The 27,039-nt window shown below is 38.5% G+C and overlaps 1 protein-coding gene across 8 annotated transcripts in view; it reads left to right on the top strand.

Moving 5' to 3' along the window:
- Positions 1-27,039, top strand: part of TTC6 (tetratricopeptide repeat domain 6) — a 234,787-nt gene that overhangs the window by 191,798 nt on the left and 15,950 nt on the right. For 7 of the 8 annotated variants that reach the window (XM_037056416.1, XM_037056413.1, XM_037056417.1 and 4 more), the window contains 10 exons: positions 2,949-3,031; positions 4,065-4,141; positions 4,508-4,668; positions 7,924-8,058; positions 9,229-9,378; positions 10,189-10,329; positions 11,553-11,666; positions 14,755-14,874; positions 20,452-20,525; positions 23,930-24,140. In XM_037056416.1, the coding sequence (XP_036912311.1) occupies positions 2,949-3,031; positions 4,065-4,141; positions 4,508-4,668; positions 7,924-8,058; positions 9,229-9,378; positions 10,189-10,329; positions 11,553-11,666; positions 14,755-14,874; positions 20,452-20,525; positions 23,930-24,140 (1,266 nt within the window). Of the gene's footprint in view, positions 1-2,948; positions 3,032-4,064; positions 4,142-4,507; positions 4,669-7,923; positions 8,059-9,228; positions 9,379-10,188; positions 10,330-11,552; positions 11,667-14,754; positions 14,875-20,451; positions 20,526-23,929; positions 24,141-27,039 lie in introns of those variants that run through there. The other variant, XM_037056418.1, reaches the window with a different exon arrangement.

The raw sequence follows: 27,039 nt of genomic DNA, 5'->3' as shown, positions 1-27,039 counted from the left end.
TATAATAATTTTATTTGTGTATAAATAGAAATAAATTTGAAATTAACCACAATTTCATTCTCTAGAGGTAACTGCCATTAACATTTTGGCGTCTGCTGTGGCGTGCCTGTCTGTCAGTGAGTTGGGGGACCCGTAGCAAGGACTTCGTGCACAGAATGGGAGCCCCCTCACTCACACTTTCTTTTAGATTTTGCTTGAATTTAAGTTATTTAAACTTAAAAATGTAATATAACCTTGGCATAACAAATTCAAACACTACGGTAAACAGGGAGTCTTCGCTGACTCCAGGTAAATCTGACTTGCCAGACACATTGTTAACTATTGTCTCTACCTTTCACAATAAGGTATCACTTTCCACAACCCGACCACTAACCACCCTGCCCGAGACCCTGCCACTTCTCGTCAGGATGACTGAAGTCGCCCTTTTGGTCTTTTTGCTTCTGCTCTTTACTCGTTTTTGATGGATTTTCAACACAAAAGCCATAATGATTCTGTTATAACATGTCAGATTATTTCACTTCTTTGCCCCAAGCCCTTCAGTAGCTTCCCTTTGTGATCAGAATGAAAGCCAAACCCTGCAGATGCCAAAACCCCACAGAAGCCCAGGTGAACTGGCTACTTGCCTTTCTGTCCTCTCCTACGAGTCCGTTAGTTGCACTGGTCTCAGTCAGGATGGGCTGGGTTGTGTTGTGGAAAAACCCCACAATGATGGAACAAAACACCCTCCCCCACAAAACAAAAAACCCACTTCAAAATCACTGTGTTAAAATAACAAAGTTTTTTTTTTTTCTTGCTCACACTGCTTATCCACTGAGAGTTGGCTAGAGGCTCTGTCTTCCATTGTCTGCATCTCAGGACCCAGTGGGACCAGAGGCCCATTCAAAGCTCTTAGCTCCCTGATGACAGAGTTAGAAGACCTGGGGCAGGTTTGGTATTGTCCCCAGGGCAAGTTTGCTCTTGACTCCTGCTGGGGAAGAGATGGACATACCTGTGGTGTGTGGTTCTTTAACTCCAGCTTTAACTCCATGTTGTTGAAGCTGAGGGCTTCTGGAATTTCCTTTGAAAGCACTTAGAAACCAAGCCCAGTATAAGGACATGTATTCAAAGACTCTTTGCTCTGAGGAGGCAAAAATCTCTGCATAGTAATGAGTAAATTGTATTTTTTAAAAGATTTTGTTTATTTATCTTTAGAGGGAAAGGGAAGGAGAGAGGGCGAGAAATACCAGTGTATGGTTGCCTTTCTTGCGTCCCCTGCTGGGAACTGGCCTGCATCCCAGGCATGTGCCCTAACTGGGAATCGAACCTGGATCCTTTGGTTTGCAGGCCCACACTCAATCCACTGAGCTACACCAGCCAGGGTAATAAATTGTATTTTATGCACACACATAGCATATAATGTAGTCGTTATAAGTAATTAATGCTGTATCATATGATGTTGGAAGAAGACTAGCTTTGGGTGGTAAGCACCTGGTGTAATATAGATGATGGATTATAGAATTACACGTGTGAAACTTATCTAATGTTATTAACCAATGTTACACCAATACATTTAATTTAAGAAAAGAACTATATCAGCTAACTGGGAAAGATTTCCACAAGATATCGTTGAACAAGAAAAGCAAAATTCAGGGCCCTGGCTGCATAGCTCAGTTGGTTAGAGCGTCATCATGGGTCAGGGCACATGCAGGAGGCAACCAGTGAGTATGTAGATGGGTGGAACAACAAGTTGATGTTTCTCTCTCTTTCTCAAATCAATAAGTAAAAATTTAAAATTCAGTGAATGAAAAGAAAAGCAAAAATCAGGAGTGTAAAGTGTATACAATATGATCCCACATAAATAAAACAATTACAGATCAAATCGTGTGTGTGTGTCTAGAAGAATACACATACATACCTACTGTACAGGTTCAGTCCCTAGGGTGAATCGAATGTAAGATTCTCTGGAGAAGTCCAACCCCGGGACAGCTCATGAAGAGCCAGAGAGGGAGCCTCCATGCTACCCAGCCAGGGCCTCCTCAGTGCCTACACATTTACAAATGGAGCAGACATATGGATAGACGGTGTAAGAATTATACTAACTTGAGCAGGGTCAACTTGAGAAGTAGCAGGCCTGAAGTTACACAAAAATCCTCAAATTGATGTAAACATGTTTCAAACGCTCTGTTAGGGTTCTCTCTTTTGACTCCACCCACCATTCCCTCCACACCGTTTTTGCCATTTCAACAGGTACTGTCCACTTCCATGTACGAATCAGTGCGTTGTCCTCTCTGAATCCCCCGTCAGCACAGTGAGAGGTGTTGTTGGTCATCCAGGGTCACTTTGCTGGGGTTTGTGTCGTCCTCCTTTTGTGATATTCCCAGTGATAATGAGTTTTTGCCCCCAAATTTGCACAAATCCTGATTATGCTTCTGTGACCAGTGTTAAGGAAAGAATTGATGTTTACAATGTTTACATTGATTTTAAGCAGGCATGTTTGTTGTTATTCTTGAATTTTGCTTTATTCACTCATTTACTTATTAATTTAAGTGCACGCTTCTTTTTCTCCCTAATTTTTAAGTAGAATCCACTTTTATTTTTGCCTTCTTTTGCATACTAATTTATTTATTAACACAAATAAAGTTTGATGGAAAAGGTGTTATGGATGAGGGAGAAAATCTGAAAAGCTAAATGAAAAGGAAAAACAAACTAGAATGTATGATACTATCATTTATGTAAAGTTATCTATGTAGGTATATATAAAATTCTTCAAAAGTAAAGATAAGTAGTTTTAATAAAATAAAAAACTGCATCACAAAGTTTTCTTTTTACTTCTCTGTATCCCATTTGCCATAATAACTCAAGAAAAATATGTATTACATGTTTCTGAAAAATTCCGGTATTGAAGGATGAGAGGGGGATAAGCATTAGAATGGAAGCAATAAGTGAAGTTTCTGTTTATTGATCAACAGGTGCATAAACTGAAAAAGGCAGTAAGAGAGTTGTCTCGTGCTATCCACCTTCATCCAGATGGAATCCAATTATATATAATAAGGTATGGGCATAGAAACAGAATCCTTCTTTAAGTTCTCTCTTGATCCTTCCGACTTCCTTGCTTTACATTTAATCTTTCATCGGTGGCCATCTCCCATCCACCGTGTTCTAAGTTCTCAAAGATCTCTCTTGGTTACTAGTTATGTAGTTACCATTGTAGCTCATGGAAATAAGTTAACATATTTTGAATAGTTGTTTGGTTATGTCCACAGAAGTACCAAATGTAAACCTCAGCCAGTTCAGTGGACAAAGGAAAAAAAAAAGCAGCACATTGAATTGTATTTGAAAGGCCACAGAGCTTTCTATAAAGAGACCTATTGCAAGTTATGAGTTATCACCACCAAAAATATCTTATAGTATTTAACATGGGAAATAGACTTACAGATATGGGGAAATGGACTAGAGCAAGCTTTCTGATAACAGTTGGCTCTGTTTTATTTGTTTATTATTTTTTAAGATTTTTATTCTTAGAGAGAGGGGAAGGAAGGGAGAAAGAGAGGGAGAAAAACATTGATGTGAGGGAGAAACACTGATCAGTTGCCTCTTGTATGTGTCCCAACTGGGGACCAGACCTGCAACGGGAATTCAGCCATGGACCTTTCGCTTTTGGAGACGGTGCCCAAACAGTTGAGCCACACTGGTCAGGGCAGCTTATTTTGTTTTTAAATTCTCGAACCACCTTTTAACAGTTTACTTAAATACTTTTCCACTGTGTGCCTTGAATTGTGTTTATCTTTTAGTAACTTCTTAGCAACAGGGTATAACATTTTAAATACAGGTAACTGCAAAAAGACTTGAGTATTGTTCTTTCAGTTTCTCACTTTTCTAAATAGTTTTCTCATCACATCTCCAAGCTAAATGGTCCATTTAGACTACATACATGTTTCTACTTTTCATATTGTTTTTATCATACATATATAAATATAAATAAATGTATTGTAAATATAAAAGTTTGAGTAACTGGATATAAGAAATTTTGTTGTTGAAAAACTCTTTTTAACTGCTTATAATTAAAGAGGTATTATTTCTTCCAGAGGACAGTATCTTCTTAAGATGAAATGTTTCGATCTTGCAAAGTTCACTATTTATCAAGTAGCAGAAATGAACAAAGGTAAATATAATTAATGTAAGACTATAATTGTCTTAACTTAAAAGAAATCATGTCTTCAAAATTTTTACACTATTTACAATAGCTATGTGCAGATAGCTTGAAGAGTTCACTTGACATCATAGTTAAATAACAGTGAATTTTGTGAGAGAGATTATTGTAGGAAATACCAGGCTCACACTTATATTTTTCTGTTTGTATTAGAATGTCTTATTATTTGTTGATAGTAAACAGATTTTAGTAGATATTATCTTGTCAATTCACATTCAAAGATAGATTATTGGGTTGCTTGACTTCCTTAAAATTTCACGTATATTCCAAAACCCAGATACTTGGCAAAGGCGTTGATAACCTTCCCTTTCCTCCCAGGTGTCATTGAGTTGAGTCCTATACAGCAAGCTCTCATTTACTCTTTTTGTGAAAACCATGACGAGGCCATTCAGGTCTTGGACGGGGTCACTTTGACCAAGCCCGATGTCGCCATATACACTCTATTAGCAAAAGCCCAAATGAAGGCCAAGAGAAACAAGGTACAGAGTCTTGAGCAATGTTTGCGAAACCTATTAACGGAATTTTTGTGTTTTGCTTAGAATGACTACTTATGTATCTTTTTACAGAACTGTTATTTGTTGATTCTTCTGTTAACATTTGGGTTGCTTCCTTTTATTTTTTTCCTCTTTTTCAAAAAAATCCCATTCAATTTAGTAAAGAGTGATGCTTGAAAAGATTACAATAATTAAAAAGATTTTTTGAAAAAATAATTATGAATGCACTTTTTAAACAAAAACAAAAGCTTTCTTTTTCTCTTAAGAGTAGGGCCACTATAAATATTCTTTTCCATGTCTCCTGTTAACTTGTGGACTAATTTTCCAGGATTTCCCAGAATTTCTTAGGAGGGAAATGGTTGGTATGTACAGAATGTGAGTGCTTAACTTTCAAGAAAGCGATACGTTGTTCCACAGGGCCGTGTAGGTGGACTCCCCCACCTGCATTTGGAGTGTTCCTGCTGGTGTGCACCCTGGGCAACAGCGATTTTCAACCGGCGTGCCCAAGGATTTTTACAACGTGCAATACCTGACGGTTTAGTCAGGGGCACTGGCCTCTTTTCCCTTAGATTGCCAAATTAAAAAATGATAACAGCTAGCATAACAATAGTTATCCAGTGTGAGTGAGTCAAAATTATACCTAAATTTTTTCGTTTCGGCAAAAACATGTATTTTTTGGTGTGCCTCAGAATTTTAGGAGTCAGTGTATGTGTGCCGTGAGATGAAAATGGTTGAAAGTTGCTGCTCTGCAGTAATTGCTGTCGTCAGACAGCATTCTTATCAATTTGGTGATTAAAAACTGATGTCTCATTCTGGTCTTAATTCACATTTCTCAATTCAAGCAACGCTTGAACATCTTTTTATATGTTTATTAGCCACTCATACTTCCTCTCCTAACATTTTCCTATGCACATTTTTTTGTCTTGTACATATCAGTTTTAGGCATTTAAAAGTGAAATTCTGTTATTAAATCTTGGTTGGCTATATGTGATATCTATGTTCTTGCAGTTTGTGGCTGTTTTCTTGTTAAGATTTTATTTATTTGTAGGAGAGGGGAAAGGGGGGAGAGAGAGAGAGAAACATTGACTTGAGAGAGAAACATCAATCGGTTGCCTCTCACATGCCCTCAAGCTGGGACCTGGTCCACAACCCAGGCATGTGCCCTGACTGAGAATTGAACTAGTGACCTTTTGGTTTGTAGGACAATGCCCAACCCACTGAGCCACACCAGTCAGGGCATGTGGTTGTCTTTCATTTTATTTTTATTTTTCGTGGTGCCTTTTGGTGAACAAAAGTGCTTAATTTTGATGTGGTTGAATATATCTATTTTTTGTTTCATGGCTTTAAAAATTTTTGCTTAACTCCAAGGTCATAAAGGTATTTTTCCATATTTTCTTCTAACACTTAAAAAATTCTACTTTTTCTGTTTAAGAACTTACTCCACATTACATATATATATTTCTGAGTGTGAGACAGTGATACTATTTCAGTTTTCCCCATGTGGATATTCAAATGTTCCAGTGTCATTTTTTGAAATGTTCTCTTCAACCGAAAGATCTGAAGTGTATCACGTATCACACTACATTTTCATTTATGCATGGATTTGATTTTGAGCTCTCTATTTCTATTCTGTCCCTTTGGTCAATCTTTCGATTCCTAGCCCAATAGTAAAATGTCTTAATTACTATAGCTTTATTGTAATTCTTCACATCTGGTAGAACAGATGCCCACACTATATTCTCCAGGAAATTTCTGGTTATTCTTGGGCCTTTATGCCTTTATCTGCATTTTAAATTCAGCTTGCCAAGGTGCATTAAAAAATCCCATTTGAATTTTGGCTGACTTTTATTGAATTTCCAGATTATTTTAGGGTGAATTGACACCTTTATTATATTGAGCTTCTTTTAGGAATGTTCTTATATTTACTTTAATCTCTTCCCCTTGCCCTCATTAGTCTTCTAGAAAACCGGGGTCACCTTTGATTGCCCCCTGCTATGAAATCAATAGTGATGTTCTCTTGGTTCTAGTTTCTAAATACCTCTCAAATCTACTTCCTTTCTTTATTTCTGTGGTCATTATTCTAGTCCAGAACATATTGTTTTTGCTTGAATTATAGCATCAGTGTTGCACTGTTCCAAGCATTTATCTACACAGCAGCCACAGTGCCATTTCTAGAATGTGAATAAATATGCCTTACCTGCAAGCCCCCGAGAGCTTTGAGGAGACTTTTCAGCATACTCAGAGAGAGGTGCACATTTAAATTTAAATGGGATGGAAGACTTTATGGACTCAAGGAAACAGTGAAGGGGGCAGAGATCCAAAAGAGGTCATGCTCAGGTTGGGCAGAAGAAGTTGGGGTCAAGGGCACACCTGGAGGAGTTAGCTCTGAAAAAGTGAGGAGAGGAATCCCTTCAAAGACGAGAGAGAAATGGATGGAAATGGAGGAAGGTATATATATGAAAAGTCGAAAGAGGGTAAATCGAGGTCATGATGTTTCGTATGGCAAGGTTGTGTGCCGAGAGTGGGGTGGGAGGGTTATGTTGAGGTGGGCTGTAAACGTGGAGAAAAGGTTAACTGAATTAAATGGATACTTAGCATATCCAAGTTAAACTCATTGTTTCTTTAGCAATTTAATATAATTAAAAATGGGCTAATTACAAGTATTTGTGTTTCTGTATAGATACATATATCGATTAGCTAATTGTGAAAAGGCATATTTCTATCTGGAAAATTGAAATTTTCTCATTAATGAGTTTCAACTCTTTTGATTAGCTTAAATGGGTGTTTGGTGTTCATTTATTTTCTGCTGTCAGTTGAACTCCAGTAAGAGCACAACAGGGCCAAACAAAGGTTGATTAAAACCACATAAGATTTTCATTGGAGATTTTTTTACTGCCAAAAAGCTGCCCAGTATTCTCTTCAGGAAAATTACCAGCAAATTGGTCATAAACTAGTCTGTAAGTTTGAGTTTAATTTAAGACTACAAAAAATGATCTTTAGAATTTAGAAAGTACAGTTGCAGAAGCCCCTGTGAGTCAGGCTGCTGAAGTACTTACTGGCTTGTGGGATCAGCGCCTGACGCGATCAGACAGGCCGGGGTCGTCTTCTCGCAGCGCACGGAGAGATCTGGGTGTGAGTAGGGCTGTGTGCTCAGGATTCCTTTTCATGTTTCAAGGCTGTCATGTTAAGTAAATAGTAGAAAGAAACATTCTCAACCCTCTCTCTCTTTTATCGTTGTAGGATGCCGTGAGAATGTTTAAAAAGGCGTTGGATGTCTTTGCTCATTCCAATAAAGGACCGAATTCCTTAGAGGCCTCAGCAGACTGTCTGTATAACTTGGGTCTTTGTTACATGGATGAAGGCAACTTACAAATGGTATTTTGTGTATTTAGACATACCGTTTTTTGTGATTTTAGAAATTGCTTGCATTTAGTTCTGTTTCTGAAGGCTGCCTATACAGGGGGAGACCAGTAGCAGACCACAGTGTGCTGTAAAGCTTGGCTTGTTATAGTCAGTATTCGCTCTCCAATACTGATGACCTTGCTTTGTTTATCCAACATATTTTCCCCAATGCTTATTTGTCAATAATATTCTAAAGACTAGTGTGTGTTTGTCAGCAAAACAATAAATCAAACTGTAAGAAATTATTATAGCAAAATAAATTTATTGCATTAATGTAAGTGTATTTATTAAATTATAAATACTTTAAATTGAGTGATTCATTGTAATGTAGAATAAATGGGGAATCATTAGGACAGTGATTTCTGACATCTGAACAATTCACATCATGTTGAAACTGGTTGTTTAGATGGCCAGGCTCATTGAAAACCAATTGATCCCATTTTTATGTACTTACCCAGTATTTGGCTATGTTACACAATTCTCCACTTCAAAATTGTCAGTGACATGATAAATATGTAAAATAATTGATATTTTCCAATGGCTGATGTTAGATATTCCACAAATATGTCTCTTTCCCTCCACATATATACCCCTCCCCACTGTCCTTATGTTCAGGAGCGGAGAGTATCTGACACTTACATGTCTAACTTTGAAGAACAGTTGCACTTGATTAGTTCTTCCATTAAGATGAATTACAGGGTTTTTTTCATGTGTTTATTTCTTTTGGTCTTCTAGAGTAAACCTAGCTTTACTTTACAACGCTGGAAACAATTTTGGAGTTCTGTTGTTCTAAAATTTCATAACTTCATCTGCTCAGGTTTTGGGGTCCTCATGGAAGAGCAATACTGGAAGGAACACAATGTGGAGAATAATTATACACCTGCAGAAGTATTATAATTTAAAAACAAAAACTATGTAGACATTAATTTGGTAGTAAGAGGATGAATAAATTATAATAATAAAACTGATTTGTTTATAAATATTACTTTTGTTTGCTCCACAATGTTTACTGGAAAAATGTATTTAAAATGACCAAAAAAAAGATGGAAAACTTTCAACAATAGTTATATACAGTAATTTTTTAACATTACAAGTAAATTTTACTCATTAAACCATTTGCTTTGTAACAATGTACTCTTCTAGGCTTTTGATTCTTTTACAAAAGCTGTGAAAACAAATCCTAATTTTGCAGAAGGCTTTTATCAGCGTGGGCTCTGTAAAATGAAACTCCACAAGGATAGCTCCATCCTGGATTTTAATCATGCGATTGCCCTCAATCCAAAATATTATGAGGTATTTAAATGAACGCTTCCAGTGATTTAGAGTGTGTGCTATAAATTTGCTAAAACTATTAAATCCATTATCTGTAATTATTATTATTTAGCAATAGTCGTTTATACCTTACATTTCAGATCACTGTTTTGATAATGCATATATCTATATTTCCCCTTCAACTAAATGTTATTTCCAACGGGGATGTTATATATGTGTTTTGGAAATTGTGGTGTATATAAATATTGTTAATATTTTAATGTACCTATTAATAGTTATAATTTTATGGGCTCTGGTATTCATTGTATTTACTTCTTGTTTTGCTGTCACATTTCTTACTTTTAAGAGTCTAGAAAGACAATATAAAATTCAATAGGTGAAGTTTGACTAGACCCTGATTTTGAAAGCTTATGAATTTTAAATATGGACCAAATATTAATTGTTTTTAGGGAAATACTGTTAATTTTCTTAGATATATTATGGTGGTATGATTGTACAGGAGAATGTCTTCTTCACGGGAGATGCATACTGGAGACTTGGGGTGAATTGTTGTGATATCTAAACTTATTTTTAAATAGTTCATGGAAAAAGATATATGATTAATATTGTACATGTGTTAATAATTATTGAATCCAGGTGGTAGGCATATGACTGTTCATTGTACTTTTCCTTCAGTTGTTCTGTGTGTTTGAAATTTTTTCTAATAAGAGAATGGAAAAAAGACTATATTTTGGGTGGCATATATTTTTCCAAACTGCCATATATTTCGGAAGAATTGATGCTTTTACAGTAACATCCATTCCTGTTCCCCTCTTCTCTCTCCCTGAAAAGGCATACTTGAGCCGAGTAGCCTTCTACGGTTTGAAAGGCAGATACTCCAAAGCAATTTTGAATTGTAATGAGGCCATCAAAATTTATCCTCATAGTGTGCGAGCTTTTATCTACAGAGGCGTTCTGAAATACCACAACAAGGTAGGGCGATTTCCTGTCTTGTTTACGGAAATGTTAGAGGGGGTGGACCCTCGAGTGCCAGTAAGACCCGCTTCCTTTTCTCCACAGTGAGAAGGAAGCAGAGGTAGGCAGAACACCTTCCTCTTGGGCAGTACATCAGATGGGTTACAAAACAGGAATAGGTTTGACATTAACATGTTAACTAGCATTTATTATTTAGAAAGTAAGTATATATTCATTGTAAAAATTGGGAATATATGGAGAGGGAATAAAAAAGACTAAAATCACCTATTATCTCACCATCAATTGAAAATTAGTGAGAGCATTTTGGTGTATTTTTATTGCCTTTTTTCCTAATAATATATGATATATATGTTCAAAAATTGGGATTACGCTACTTACATAATTTGTGTTGTGCCTTGCTTCTCACACTTACCCTTTAAAGGTACCATGTTTAGTAACTGAATACTAGTCCACCATAGTTTATTTTTTAGCACTTGAATGTTAGAAATTTGGGTTTAAAAACTTTTTTTACTATTTTATTATTTTGAACAATACAGTTATACATAGTAAGAACACAGTCATTGCTTGAGTATATAGCTGACTCCTTAAAGGGAAGTTACTGGGTCAAAGGGTGTGTGTAGGTATTAGCATTGATATCTGATTACTTCGTGGAATACTTTTGTCCCCCTGCTTTCCTTTTCTGACATATTTTGTAGCTATTTCATATTAAATATTTTCCAAATAATACCTTAAAGCAAGGGTAATACCTTGCATTGAGTGTTAATTCCATGAAAATTACTGTCCATGGAAATGGATGGTCTAAGATCTCAGAGAAGCATCAAAGAGGAAGCAAAAGAGAACGTGGGTGGACAGCATGACAATTACGTGATGCAACAGAGTGAGTGAGAGAAGCCAGCAAGTTCTGGTGGGTCTGGAGGAATGTGGCTTGCGTCTCTTTTACCAATAAGTATAATTTTCTCCTTGCTGTATATCAAGATTGGCAATAAGATAATCATCTAAATTAAAGTTCTTTATATATTTAATTTTATTTGCAAGTAACAGAAACTATAATTCCTACCAAGAGATACTCTGACCTCTGCGGAAGATTACCTTGATTGTCTTAATATCACAGATGCTACACAGTATTCCAAAAACTCTGACAGAATCAAGAATTTATTTCACAGCTAAATTTCAGTCCATTATGACTAACCCTTCTCACCTAGTTATATTTTTCTTTGTAGACTTATAAACTAGCAATTACAGATCTAACTACAGCTATCAACATGGACAAAAACTGTTATGTAGCATTTTATAACAGAGCATTGTGTCATACCAGGATAGGTGAACTTCAAATGGTAAGATGACATTTTAGTAAACAAAATGTTAAAGCATTTGTAAACACATCTAAAGCATGTGAAAAGTATTGTGTTATTATTTCTGTTGTAATTTTGAAAAATAATTCTTGTAGAAATACATCCCACACGCCCCCCACAACTTGAGAAACCAAAGAACCTTTTCAAAGCATGTTCCATTTCTTTGTTAGTGCTCACCAAATTTTCTTATACAATCTCAGCAATATCAAGTGAAAAATCGATTTTATAATGCTTATAATAAGCATTTAAAGATATACATAAATTAAAATACATTACATAATTCTCATTCGAGTAAATGTTTCTACTGATACACTGTGTGCAGAATTTTTAAGCAGTGATCATTATCAGTAGTGTTGCTTCCAAAACTCAACATCATCTAGAAGAGTTTGTTGGGGTGTTTTTCGTACAGTGCTCAGACCACAGATGCAGCAGAGAGTTCTGAGTGAAGGCTTCAGCCCCCGGGAACAGTGAGTGACCAGTGGCCAGTACTTCTTGTACTTTGTGCAGAGCCAGCTAATGGCCGCAGCAAATCTTTTTCTCAATTGTCCTCTCCAGCTTCTACCTGTGCAAACCCTCTTTTAAGTTTTCTAATCTCACCCTTCTTGCCCCTTTTTGTCAGTTTGGTCCTTTTCCAGTCAAGAATTCCTCGCTGCAGAGCAGCTGGTCTCTGGTCTTCTCAGGGTGCCGTCCCACCCTCTTGCTTCTTTTTCTCCGTTGTCCACTTGTTTTCCCTCCTTGTTTCTGTCCCCTTCCATAGCCACTAAAGCATTCTTTAAAAGACCGCATCAAGTTCCTGCTGCACTGGGTGCTCCCTCAATCTCCTTGAAACATGGGCAGTTAAAGCTGTTTAAAGACATTTAGAGATGCTGAAATTCATTTGCTATGGAAGGGAAGCTAAGAAACATTGTTTCTACCTAAATGGCTATAGAATTCCCGGTAACCAGAGGATCAAGTTTCCTCCACACATGTTGACAAATGAATAACTGATTTTTAACAAAGGAGTTGCTAAGATTCTAGGACTAATTAGGGGATCATTTATCGAGTAACCTGCGCAGCAGGTGTCTTTGATGCCTCCCTCCCCGCCAGCCTCCTGCCTTTTCAGGGAGACTCTGAAGTCACAAACAATGGGCTAGCTCGGGGCAGGGAACTCCCGTTTTTGTTATCTCTGCTATGTAACAGAGCCCAGTGCTCTGTGAATAAGGAAAATGAAAAACTACCTAAGTGGAGACTAACCACCCAAATAAATCATATTGGCTCGTTTGGAGTTGCCATGTACCCAGCCCGTTTTACCCAATCACTCATTTTACAGATGAGGAAATGAGAGTGGGGAGAGGTTAGAAACGTATCCAAGTGACACAGGGAGTGAAGAACCCTGCTCCTGTCCGCAGGTTGTTTGCTTCTGGTTAACAGTCTCCGGGTGGCTTTGTAAAAACATTTAACCTCCAGTCTGTGAACCGGATGTCGTTTCACAGTGTTGGCTCCTCCCTTTATGACTGCCTACACCTGTTTTTCAGCATTCCGGCCAACACCACCCTGAGAAAACCAAGCAACTATCTTTCTGCACAAAATACATTCAGACATTCTCCCAAGATACGGTTTAATAAAAATTAAGAAAAGGTGAATGCTGGTACCTATCACCTATTGTCAATACAAATAGTAATAGTTTCCACTCACTTAAAGCTTATTATGTGGTAGGCCCTGGGTTTACCAATGGTTTACCAATATAACTGGCTTACCAGTATATCATCAAAATGAATTTTTGCAACAATATGATGGATTATTAACGTCCCAATTTTGCAGATGAGGAAACTGAAACTTAGTGTTGAGTACCTTACAAGACTGAAAAGATAGTAGTAACAGCAGAGGCGTGGTACAAATCCTGCTCATTAGCCTCCATGGATCTCATTTTATAGCTTTTGTTTCCTTTTGTGTCACATGCCCAGCTGCTTGGCGATCTCCAGGCATCTGACAGGTTTTACTTTTCATGATTCTATGAGAGGAGTAGTGCTAACATTCCAGTTCTGTTTTTATAAGTACATATTATGAATTATTTTTACACCTGGTCAGTGTTTGTTAATAATTATGCGACAGTGTACATATAGGATCTTTAACTGTACAATTCTTTTAGACATTCAAATGCCCAATCATGAAACATTAGAGGGTCTCTGAGCAAATAGTAAAATACTATTTATTTGCATTTTCAGTTAGCATGTGCTATCGGCATATAAGATTTGGCCCTTTTCTGATGAGATTATCTGGCTCTTTTAGACAAGAGGTTCAGTAGAAAGATGAGTTAAGAGTTCCTGCCGCAGCTCAGATGTGGTGTGCTCCTGGTACCTGATGCAGGGTAGATGACTAGTAAAAATTCGTTTATTTGATGACTGAAAAGAAAGATAAAAGTGGTGGAGAAAGGTTGTCTGAGGTAATTCTCAGCTGAGATTGGTGTCTTATAAAAAAATCCTAGTATATCTATAAAAATATTTTGAAATAATTTTCTAACAGGTTCTTATTTGGTAGTTTTATTGAGATCCATTTTCATTACTTCATGGTTTATTCTCTCAACAAAAATTTACTGATTGCCTAGGATGTGTAGGCACCATGCTAGTTACTGGCTTAACAGGAGTGAAAAAAATGGATAAGCTCTAACTCCATAAAACATAGGTTTCCGAGAGAAAACAGTAAAATACTATAAAGAAATGAAGTTTCGAAAGGTAACAAGAGCTGTGCTTTAATGGCTGCAGTCCTGTGGAGAAACTGCCGAGTGTGGGAAGCAGGTCGTATGCTCTACGTGTCCTTCCGACCCACACACAACAAGAAGGCTAAGGTGACTCACAGATGACGTTAAGTGTGAGCAGAGGCAGCACCACTTACGAAAAAGAAGCGGTATTCCCATATTTGGTTAAGAATACCTTTTCCATTCAACAAGTGATTATTTGGGGCCATAAATTGTAAGTCAAATTAAGCAGTAACTGTGTGGCCCACGTTTGGACATGAAAACATTTTTCTTTGGCCAATGTAGTAAGGTTTTAAAGAGTTGAATCTAGGGTGTAAGTGATTATTTTATTTCTAGGCATTAACAGATTATGGAATTGTGCTGCTTCTTGATGCTGGAGAAACTGTGATATTAAATACCTTCATTAACCGTGGACTCATCTACGCAGAACTAGGGCAATACAGTTTTGCATTAGAGGTAAACCTTCCTGCTCACATGTAAAAATGAACCTCTCGAATTTACATGCTAGATTCTAAAAATAGTGAACAATTTTTCTTAATAACAACTGGCTGTATTAATGAGCAATAATTCAACTTTAGCAAAAAAATGTATTAAAATTCTTTGAATGACTAATAGAATTTTGTTTAAAAACGTGTGCTTTTACTTTGTTTTGATTCAGGCAGATAGCTAATATTTTAAAAAAATAAATTTTCTGATTTGATGAAGTATCAACACTATAGCCTTCCCCAAGGGAATATCTTCACTATACATGAAATTCCATTATTTGGCAAATGAAATGATTTATGTATTGTTTACTTTGCTGTTTGGTAGTAACTCTTTCTTATTCACAGTTGTCCTCGTTCTTTATTGAAAATATATCAAAATAAATCTGTTTGTTTTGTAGAGAGTTGAAAATAACTGGTTGATAGGCTGTGAGAATAGTGGAATCAGTCCCTCAGAATCGATACAGAAGATAACACCTGCAGTGTATCAAAATAGCAACAGGTGGCTAAAAAGGCACTTTTAATAGAAAAACTAAACAAAATTCATCATTTTCATTTTTTATCTTGCATGTATTATCTACTCTAAATTAATGTCGGAATTAAGATTAAGAGATACAAGGCAAATTAAATAGCACCTTGAAGTTTGCAACTGAATAATCGTAGTTTTGCTTTTGTTTCTGAGGAACTGCAACAGAACATTAGGCAGTTGGAGTGTTTCCTACTTCTTTCAAAGTAGGAAAGATGGCTTTTATTATTCTTCTATTTCTGGCATCATCATTTGAGATTCTGCCCCACAGAATGACTCATTACTAAGGACGTGTTTATATCATGATGAAATGTGGTTCCAAGAGTTGAACTCCTTTAGGCTTTGGTTTTGAAGTACACCACTTGGAATTTCCTCAGGGAGGGGGAGCTGATGAACTTGTTTGGAGTAGGCAAGAAAGTTGTGGAACTCTGGGTAATGGTGTTGGGAAGGAAGAAGTGAGGAAAATGGGGATCAGTGGCAAAAGACCTCAACTGTTGGAGAATTAAGTGCTGGGCCTGTGTTATCTACATGGTAAATCTTTATTTCGTTTTTAACCATCCACATATCAGGTTCTCAACAATGCTGCACGATTTATAATTGTAACTTATACATGAGGAAGGCGATATTCAAAAGAGGTTAGATAGTCTTTTAACCAGGGAATACTAACTAGGGCAAGATTTAATCTCAAGTCTCACCTGATTCCAAATTCTATGTTCTTTCAGACAAGGCAGGTATTGGCATTGACATCGAAGATACAGAGATAAGTAAGGCAGATTTCTAATTCTTGAGAAGCTCATAATTGAGTAGAAATCATTCTTGACCGCTCTCTTTCCATATACCCTGAATCTAAGTCATGCGCAAATTCAGTCAGCTCTACCACCAAAGCACATTTTGAATTCAGTCATTTCTCATTTTTGCCACCATTCTCCTCTTAATCCCTGCCTCTACCGTCTTTCCCCTGGACCAGTGCAGGAGCTCCCAACTGGCCGCCTCTGCTTCTGCTCTTGCCTCTCTCTGTACGAGCCGTTGTCCAAACAGCAGCCAGACCTCTTAGTTTAGAGCAGATCAAGTGATTCCTCTGCCTGGAGCCCTCCCATGGCTTCCTGTCACACTTAGAAGTCTAGCCTATGGCCAGCCAAGCCCCTTCCTGGTGGGACTGCTGCTCACTGACCTGGCTTCATTGTCAGACATTCTTCTTTTCTGCACTACTCAACCCACCGTGGCATTTTGTTACTCCTTGGAAATGCCCCTTCTGCCTCAAGGTCCTCACATAAGTGATTCTTTGTCCACAGACCACTCGTACTACTGGTCTGTTTATGGCTCTTGCCCTTCTTTCATTTTAGGTTTCTGCTCCAATGGGACCACCTTAGTCAAAAAGGGAAAGTAAATTAAATAAAATGGAATATTAAAAAAAATTAAAATAATCTAAAATAAGTCTGGACAGAGAAAACAAACAAAAAAACCTGGAAAACATAATAAGAAAGGCAACCTAAATCTGAGCATATTAGTTGTTACATTTAATAGAAATGATAAAAAAAATACCAAGTAAGATAATGAGACTATCAGATCTGAATTTTTTAAAAAGATTTTTTAATTTATTTTTTGACAGAGAGGAAGGGAAGGAGAGAGGGAGAGAAATATCAATGTATGGTTGCCTCTCATGTGTCTCCTGCTGGGAACTGGCCTGCAACCCAGGCATATGCCCTGACTGGGAATCGAACCGTGATCATGTGGTTCGCAGGCCCACACTCAATCCACTGAGCTACACCAGCCAGGGCCAGATCTGAATTTTTTTTTTAATATTTTATTTATTTATCTTCAGAGGGGAAGGGAAGGAGAGAGGAAGGAAACATCAATGTATGGTTGCTTCTCGTGCATCCCCTGCAGGGAACTGGCCCCTGCCAGAAACTGGCCTGCAACCCAGGCATGTGCCCTGACTGGGAATCGAACCGCGATCCTCTGGTTCGCAGGCCCATGCTCTATCCACTGAGCTACACCAGCCAGGCAGATCTGAATTTTTTATTAAGGTCTCACTATATTCTGTCTACAAAAATTACACTTTAAATACATGGATATATATAGGAAAGGTAAAAGGCTGGAAAAATTATGCCCTGCAAACACTAATTAAAAGCAAAAAAAAAATTATAGTAAAGATAAATATTAATTTGAAAAATTAAATTAAAAATGAGGAAGAACCAATGAAGAAATATAAGACTGAATAATACAGGGGCAATGAAGAACCAAGAGACAGTGAGCATTTTAACACCTACCCAGGGAAAAATTTTTAGTGGGAATTACTTATTAACAGACAAGTCAAGTAGGATGAGTGCTGGGCATGTACCAGTTAATTGACGGTTGTAAGACCTTCATAGGAAAGCCTGGATCAGGAAGTAGAGTGCAGCATTTAGACTGGGATTGTTTAGGAAGTTAATGTTTAAGCTTATTGGATTGAGAACATCTGTTTCTCTTTGTTCTCTTAAAAACCTACCAGGAAGACAGTAAAGAAATAAAAAAAATGATATAATTCCACAAGGCTAAAGATAGTGGAGAAGAGATGTTTAAGCAGCCGAAACTACCATTTTCTGATTTAATGTCTTAAACTTAATGAATGGATCGCCAAGGATCCAGCGCTTGAGGGAAGTAATACAGAGACAAAAACACTGTTATCCATGTAGGGATGGCAGGAGAAGGGGAGGTGTGTGGAATGCAGGGGAAGATAGCTAAATTCTGTCCTTTGCAGGAAGTCCAGCATAATAAAATCATGAGGTATGGTTGAAATTTTAAGGTAAATAGCAGAAGAAATAACAGCAAGATGCAAAACCCTTGCCTTTGGGGAGGGGGACTCAGGGATGAGGAGAGATGGAGCAGGGCATCGTTGCAAGCATTGTAAGTTTTCTAGTTTTGTTAGACCCTGTACATGGGTTACTTTGACAAAAATTAAAGCGAATAAATAAAAATGTCTTTAGATACAGTTTACAAATGACAAAATGAAATTGGCCTTAATTGAACAACATGAATAATAGGAAGTTGATGGAATTGGGAGATGTGGAGACAGTGAGTGTTAACAAGGAGAGGCTGGTAGTAGAGGAACTAGAAAGACAGGGCTGTGTGTAGTTTGCAGGCAGGGAGGGTTGAAGGAAGAAGGCCTGTTCACTAAGGGCAATGTAACAAGGATTAAAAAAATACAGAAATATATCAGGGAGGAAGTTTCCAGAGGCAAAGGGAAGGAACGAGGTCAAGAGCCTATATCCTCTGACACAGAAGGAAAGGCAGTGTGAATGGACGTCCTTACAAATAAACTCAGTGGAGGGAATTTGCTTTTTGTGTGAATGATTATATGTGGTTTATTATTTACGATCCTCATACTGGAGGAAAATTAATGCAGAAGAGAAAAGTCATAAAAACTGTTAGCTTTACTCTAAGTAATGCTAACAGCCATCATTTATGTCTATTGCTGATAATTATGTATATAGAGTCAGGTTGACTTTTGTAAGTTTTGTCTGATTACAAAACTAAACTTGGTATTCTCAGCCTTTCAAGGTCTCAATCACTCCTCACAACTCCCCAAATAAATAGGAATGTTTGTTAATAAATCTCAGTTTTACTTGTATGTTTGCCTCCACTTTAACCAAACAGTCCTCCTCAGGGAGTTATCTGGCAGCATATTTTATTAGATTATATTTGATTAGGCATAGATTTCTCATTTGCTTCCAAATACTTCCATTTAGTATCAAAATATGCTTCAGGAATCTAAGTGGGGATGCTACCTCCACAGATTAGTCTCTGACGGAAACTTCCTCCTCCAGGAGGATCCCTGCGGCTCTGCTTGACCCATTACTCCCCTCTCACTCCCAGTATTTGCAGAAAACTCATCGTGCCCCCCAAAGGCAGCCAGCTTCCTCCCTCTGCTACAGCCTGGTTTGTGGAAGAGGGAGGAGCAGGAAGGAAACTGGGGAGGGAGAAAGGGGCGGGGACTGTTAGGGTTAGCTCCTCTCCTTCCCCCTCCTTCCTGGGGTGAGCGCCAGATCTCTGACTTGCCCTTTGAGGCTTCGGGTGCAGGTGTCCCAGCCTCCAGTAAGGGAGTCTGAGGGACTTCCTTTTATCACTCCAGAGGGGGTCACAGTACCTCCACTTTTTAGGTTGGTCTCGTGAGGTTACGACCAAAACTGCCAGTTAAAATTCCCGCACAAGCAGTCCTTTAGGGAAAAAGCAGAATCATTGTGGTTCACATGATAATTTCGTTATTGTAGACCTTTATTTAGGTATTTTATTAATTTCAGTTTAATATTGTTCTCATTTTGCTTCATGTCTCAAAACAATGTTGTAGGGCTTTGAAAAGCGTGTGAGCTTTGGACACTGTCTCTGGCGCCTGACAGAGTACAGCCAGTGTTCAGGGAGGGCCTCGGAGGCAGGGTCTCTTGCAGACTTTTAATTCTCTTCAAACAACCTCTTCCTCAGGGCCATGCAGGGCCATTCAAGTTAACTTTCCTGACTCAAACACTTGAGATTTCCCACTGCTCTTTCTCAGGAGGCTTCCAGGGTTCCTGGACAGAATGATTCACTTCTCCCCAGAAGTGTGAATTTCAAGATAGGAGCAAGCTTAGCTAATCCACAAAAAAGGCCTAGTCATGCTCTTCTCTGGATCTGGTGTGTATTTGCCCTATAATGCTCAAGGTTCTCTGTAGGTGAATTTCCACTTCTCTCTAGATGTGCAAGTCTCTGGTGCTGTGTACTGGGGAAAAAACAGTAAAAAGTGAGCGAGGTATCCCTTTACACATAGCAGGGCACAGCCACAGGAGAAATGGAGACTAGCATACACTATTCAGAGTGCGTTTTCAGTATGGCTTTCCTCTGCTCCATCCACTCTCACAGGATGTAAGACTAAGAGGAAAAAAATTTTAAAGAAGATGTATGTTTTAATACTATGTTAAGTATATTCACAGTGGAACCAAAGTCAGAAGGAAGTTTATAAAAGTACAAAATATTATGTTGCAAAATTAACAAAATGTTTTGAAACCGTTTCAGGATTTTAAACAAGCTGCGCTGCTGACCAAGACGAACGCGAGCCTTTGTCAGGCTACTGCCATGTGCCATCACAGGTACGGAGTGCAGCTGATGTTGAAGCGAATGCATGTGGGGCTGTGTAATAGTTAGAAGAATAGCAGAAAGAGAGACACAAATGGGGAGAGACACGGAGAACCCCTGTACAGAAGTGGGAAGCACACCCGAGTGTGGCGTTAGCACCCTCCTACCTTCTAATCAAGTGTTCCAACCAAGTCTGCACCGTGGCCTTGGGACGCCCATCGGATTGGAGCCCCTTTCCTGGGCAAGGACCTGAGTGATACACTAAATAAAACCGTGCATAGCTTGACATGTCTAAGAAAAAAGCCTAGTAATTAATTTTGTTTCTAAAAGGAAACAAACTTTTAAAAAGCCTGTTTCCTACACGAGAGTGTGATTTTAAAAAATTAGATATTTTCATAAAATTTGCATTTGGAAAACATTCTAAATCTAAAAATAATGAAAAGAACACCATAAATATCTACAAAATACAATAAGACCTACAGAACCATATTACTTAAAACATTATTACCTGTTTCTGGGATTACTGTAAGAATAAGTTAGGTTATTGAAGGAAAGAAAAAAAACATGCACATAAGGCTAAAATACAGAAGACGATCAGTTTAAAATTTGTTTGGAGATAATATTACATAGATTTTGCTGACTATAATAGTTTACATTCCTACATATATATTTAACATCTAAAATTAGTTTCTGGTTATTTTGCTTTTAAAAAGGCGAAAGATTTATATGATCTGAAGAGAAACCAGAGTATTATTTTGCTTTTTAAAGTATAGAGAGTCAGCATGTGAAGATTTTAATGTGTGATAAAATGTATTTGGTTTAAAGAGTTTACACCATTATTTTTTAAGAGAAGTAATAGCAATTAATTGAAGAGGCAAATTAGAATAGATCATAAATTATGCGGACGAGGGTATGTAAATACCCCATTTGAAGTATTTAGAAAGTCGGCATTCTTTTTTCCACTTTTGGGACAGAGCACAGATTTGTTTTCCTATGAGAGTTAGATTTTGTTTTATTTTATAAATGTAGTAATATCATAACTGAAACTTGTGCAGGTGTCTTTGGTTTGAAAGGCCTAAACCAGGACCTTTATAGGCAAGAAAACATAGTCACACCATTGTCGATTTTAATCCAGCAACTCTTGTACAACTCATCTCTCTAAGTCATTATCTTTCTTAATCAGAGGTGGAATAATGGCCACTGACGTGTTTGCTTTGGCGAGTGAGGACAGACCTAAAACGTCCGAGGTCACTGCATTCTCTCCCAGTTGAAAACAAGACTCCAGAATTTCTCTAAACCTCGTTCTTATGTTTAGCAGCTCTTAGAGAGAGTACGTTTCTCTGTGTGTCAGTGCCCAGTCTCCTTCATGAAATGTGATCACTGATATACTATGTGGCAGAGCTTTCTTAAGCTAGCTGATACCGCTTTGCAATTGCAAATAACCAACTTTCATTAGTCAACTTGAATTCCATTGTCCTTTAATAAAAGTAGAATTTAATTCAACAGTAAAGCCTGCATAACTCACAGTCCTCATTCGTGTGTTTTGAGTTTTAACAGTCTTACTGAATTTAACAATAAGAAGTGTTTCGTGATTGGTTATATTTATTTCAGAAAAAATATTTTTGCTTTCTGAGATAATCTGTAAGACATTTGTATGTCTTATAACAGCTTCTCAGTATCAGAGATTCATTACTGGGGCTTATAGAAGGGAAAGTAAGAATTTTGCTGGTTGGAGAAATTTTGGGGGGGACTAAATATTTAAATTTTAGGACTTTGATCTTTGAACTCATGGGGTTGCAGACTTTTGAAGTATGCCTTTGTATATCTCTGGTTTTCACTCTCCTGGTTGCTAAGAGACAGCATTCCTTAGGCTGAATATCCTACTTGTTGCCCAATTTGGTCACTTAGAGTGTTGTGCTAGAGTTAATTTTTAGGTCTCTTGGGGAAAGCCACCTTCAGATGAAAAAAAAAAAATACGTCACAGACAGAGAACCCTGATTACTCAGAGTTATATATCCTATCCACTTTTTACTTTGGCACACTGATTTTACTCTTCTTATATTTGCATAAAATAGTTTTGAATCCTTGACTCCGTAAGCCACATTCTTTAGGTTTGGGAGGTATTTATGATTTATTTGCACAACTCAGCAGGGCACATCTGGCCACGTATGTGATTAATTTAGAAACTGTGGTGGGCCTTTGTGTCTGCGGCCCAGGCTGCTGGCTCGCTGAGGGTCTGCAGCCAGCGGGCACTGATGAGAAGCATGCGCCTCTGTCAGTGGTCACGTTATTTTTTACAACACATTTCCTTTTGGCAAACCTAATTTAATATGCTTTTCTATTTGTGGTCACTGATTCTTAACTGCATATGTGCTGATGACCATGTGCCCTGACAGAACATCGATTCTCTGCCACACTGCCTGCTGTCTCACGGCCATGGGGTCATTTAACAAGAGCCTCCGTCCCCAAGGACACCGTGTGGTGTGCGCATACCCAGGAAGATGAAATTGCTGTTTCTGTAGTGGTATTCGTTTCATTTTTTTTCCTGTTGATGCAGGGTGCTGGGGAGTCTCTGGCTTTGACACTGTCCCCTCCCCTGGGCTTGGTTTTTAGTTATCATCTGCTTTGGGGAGCTTGCTTGGTGGCTTTCCCAGTCTGTTCCCAGTGTTAATTCAGTCAGAACAGACTAGATGTTCATTAAATGCTGGTACTGATAACTGGACAGGTATAGCTTCCTCCATGTTCATTGATATTAAATATAATGATCAGATTTGCCAGTGAGATGGAAAAGTGACTCCTTTATGGAAAATGTGTTTCACCAGCCTTCACCCCACCACGAGAGGGTAAATAGGGAAGAGAAACCGAGTTATTAGTCAGTCACATATATTTACAAATTAATAAGAAAAATACTCCTTTTTCCTCTTTTTCACTTCTCTGCTGGTGTCCAGAAGGAAAGGGCTGGCTTCTCTAAAATATCCAAAGTAAAGACTCTCATGTATAAAAATTTGGTTCCTTTTGTTGTCTGAGGAAATATTAAATACACATAAATTTGTTATAATTTGCGTTAAACAGTGTATTACATCAATAATAGCATGTTTTTTTCTGTTTTGGCCACGGATAGCTATTAAGTACAGGTGTGGGAATGCCATTCAGCCCTTCGTGATGCTGAACGAAGGACTGCAGAATACGATCCCAGCCTTCTCTGCTGTGAAAGCGACTCTTCCCTGCCTTCTTTCATTTTACCACAATCTTCAGCCTTCCTTAGGTTGTATGGACTCCTGTACTAGCTTCTAGTGATGGCTAATAAAATTGAAAAATTTTAAGGAGGGTCGGGGCAAATCTTTATGTAAACTTCATATATACAGGAAAGCATTTGGGTAACTCATCAGAAAGCATCGATAATTTTATTTATTTTCAGAACCAAAGAGTTTGAAGAAGCTGTCAGCTTTTTCACCTGGGCTCTTAAAATTAATCCTCGCTTTGTGGATGCTTACGTCGGACGGGGAAATTCTTATATGGAATATGGCCACGATGAAGGCATCAAACAAGCACAGAAGGACTTTCTGAGAGCACTGCATTTCGATCCGACATCCACAAAAGCCAGAATTAGTTTAGGCTATAACTTGCAGGTAATATTATATATGAGCAGTTTGAATGAGAGTATCTTTTGAATCTGAGTGTCTTTAATTCCTTCACCCCTTTCTACTTTACCTCTACACTTATAGACAACTTTTAAAGTTTGCCTGATGGATTTCACTTTTAGGAACCTGGCCAACATTTGTTTCACTAGCTCATTTCTGGGCTTCATAGGTTTTGCTGTATTGAATTAGTGGAAAGCTAAAGGGAATCAACAATGTATGAAAGTTCTGAAGTGGACTCCAGCCACGCAGTGGGTCAGACAACCACTTGACAGGGGCTTCTGAGTTCAGATCGTCTTCCACATGGCCGTGAGTTAGACCGTACTGGGAAGGCAAGACCCCTGTGTGTCCTCCCAGCAAGATGGGGGAGCGCTCCTCTGGGTGAGGCCACGCAGCTCTCCGAGTCCTAAAACCTGGCCCGTGCACATACCACGTCCTTTGCACGAATCAAAGTCGTAGTGACTGTCTTGGAATATCATGCTAGAAGTGCAGTATTCTCCATGAAAAGGAACTGAGTAATCTTAATGACTATTTTTATCCCTTTTAATAATCAAACATTTAAATCATGGGTAAAAAGTATCTTCAAATTATTATACATTGCAGAAATTCCTGTTCCTAATCTGCGATAAATTATTTTTTTCCTTTAAAAATAAGTGAGTTTGGCTGATTTAAGACTAATAATATTGGAGATATTTGTTGAGATTGGTGGTTAGAGTAAGGTATGCCCAAGAACTTAATAAGGAAAATAAGATTGTATTCTGAGAATTAAACCTAACATTAGTCATTATTGGAACACCGTGGAAATTTCCAAAGAGACATGATGACTCCCAAAGCAGTTCATTGAAATGTATTATCATCATTTACTGATTTTAATAGGCATTTACTGAGCACTTACTGTAGGACAAGAGCTGATCCAGGCCCAGGGATCCACAATGAACAATTTATACTTGGTTCTTCTTGCAGAGTTTGCTACCTAGTGGAGACATGAGCATCACACAATCATATGATTTATTATATGGTTACATAGAGGGTAAGTGCAACAAAGGAAAAGGATGGGTTTTAGGACAACTCATCACAAGAAAACCTAGCTTTGTTTGAGGAGTAAAGGAGTGTTTTTAAGAAGTTAACATTTACAGTGGGGTATGAAAGACCAGTAATTAGTCATAGGTAGGGGTTGGGGGTAGGACACAGTGTTGGGGGTCCCGAGGGATGAATGTTAAGGACGAGCAGAGTGATGTGAGACTAGAGGACTGAATAATGGCTGGAGACGAAGGCCTTGCAAGCCAGTTAAAAATGTATCACCAACCAGAGTAGTGACATCAGGTTCATGTTTTATGAAGAGGTAACTGAGTGTATACCAACCTGAAAGAGGAATGAAAAACATCAGTATGAGGAAGGATTGAATCAGGAAAGGGAAGACTGAAATGGGAAAGTTAGAGAGGCCCATAAAAGTCCTGCTCAGGGGAAAGACTGACCACTTGTTCACCAAATACAGATTCCCCTCCTGTGTGCTTAGCATGAGGGATAGGAAAGTGAGCGACAGGGTGTCAGGAACAGACATATGTAATCCTGCTGTGAGGCTGATTGCAATGTAATATTTTGATAAATTAGTCTCAGTTTGCCTGACTCCATTTATTAAGTGAATTTGTGATGATGACGGTGAATTCCACATAATTTGCCAAGACTGAGAAGATTTGCTGGTTGAAGAACAGTGTCTTATTAGTTGTATGTTTTACTATGCAGGAGTCACTAGGCTCAGCTGGGTTAATGTGAGTCAGCTTCTGAGATTCTGGCAAGTTGGGTTGTTGAACCCATAGAAGTAAAGGACAGGCCCCGGACCATGCTGGATTCATCAACTCACTGCCTTCCTGTGATGAGGTGCTGTTGCCAGTTGGTTGTCTTTAGGAAATATTCTGATATTATAACCAAGCAGATAGGGTCCCACTCACGTGGTGCCTTGCCATATGACCCAACAATCAGTGTTGAAAGAAACAGGTTTTTATTTACAATATTCTAACCTTGGGGGAGCTGGGAGCACTTCAGCTTAGAGTCCTGCTCTCTCACAAGACCCAGCACTTCTCTTGCTCCCCAAAAGGCTATAAGCCAACCCCCCACCCAAGTTCACCATATCCTTGTCTGTGCTTAAACCAGCTGTGCAAACAGTTCTCCATTCCCTCTGGAAATGACACTCGTGGGTCTCAAAGTCACCATCCTCTCACAGCCGCTCTCTCCGTCAGGATCTGGGGTGTTGTCATCAGCCTCTGTGTCGTAGTCTAGGAATATATGTGCTGTGTTACACTGGATGATGGTGAAGTCCAGAAAAGGCACAAATTTCAAGAGTGTGGCGTTTCGGTATGTTCCAGGTCCTAAGAGTCTGGGTCTGTGAGGCAACAGGTCAGCATCTTGCAAGGAAGTGTCCTTGATGGCTTTGGAGTCAGCTAGAGCAGGTGCGACCAGAGCAGCAGTGTGACTCCTGCCTTACCACACCAGGCCTTTGCTGTCCTCCCTCATGGTTCCCCGATTATTATGCCCTTTCCAAACTGCATGAAGGCTATCTCACTGCTGGCCACATGGCTCCTTCTCATGGCTGCCCACCCTTAGTCTAAATCCTGACCTGGAGCTTCCTGCATGACCTCATCTCCAGCTCCTTCCACTGCGCGTTAAATTTGCCAGTTTCCTTTATCTCCTGCCTTTGCTCAGCTGCCATCTTTAGTCAGGGCAAGTGTGACTCAGTGACAGCAGGGAATTGCCTCCCTGGCTTCGTCCTGAGTCAGGATACAGTCAGAAAATCAGCACATACCTTTTGCCCTGAGGTGGTAGCACAGCTGTTGGCAGCTATTGGCTAGCTATCTGCTTTCCATAGATATGCAAAGTATCTTAATCCTATCAT

The sequence above is a fragment of the Sturnira hondurensis genome, unplaced genomic scaffold (assembly GCF_014824575.4).
Source record: "Sturnira hondurensis isolate 20B ecotype Veracruz unplaced genomic scaffold, ASM1482457v3 Scaffold0008948, whole genome shotgun sequence".
Classification (NCBI taxonomy): domain Eukaryota; kingdom Metazoa; phylum Chordata; class Mammalia; order Chiroptera; family Phyllostomidae; genus Sturnira; species Sturnira hondurensis.
This window is presented reverse-complemented; position numbering and strand designations above follow the sequence as displayed.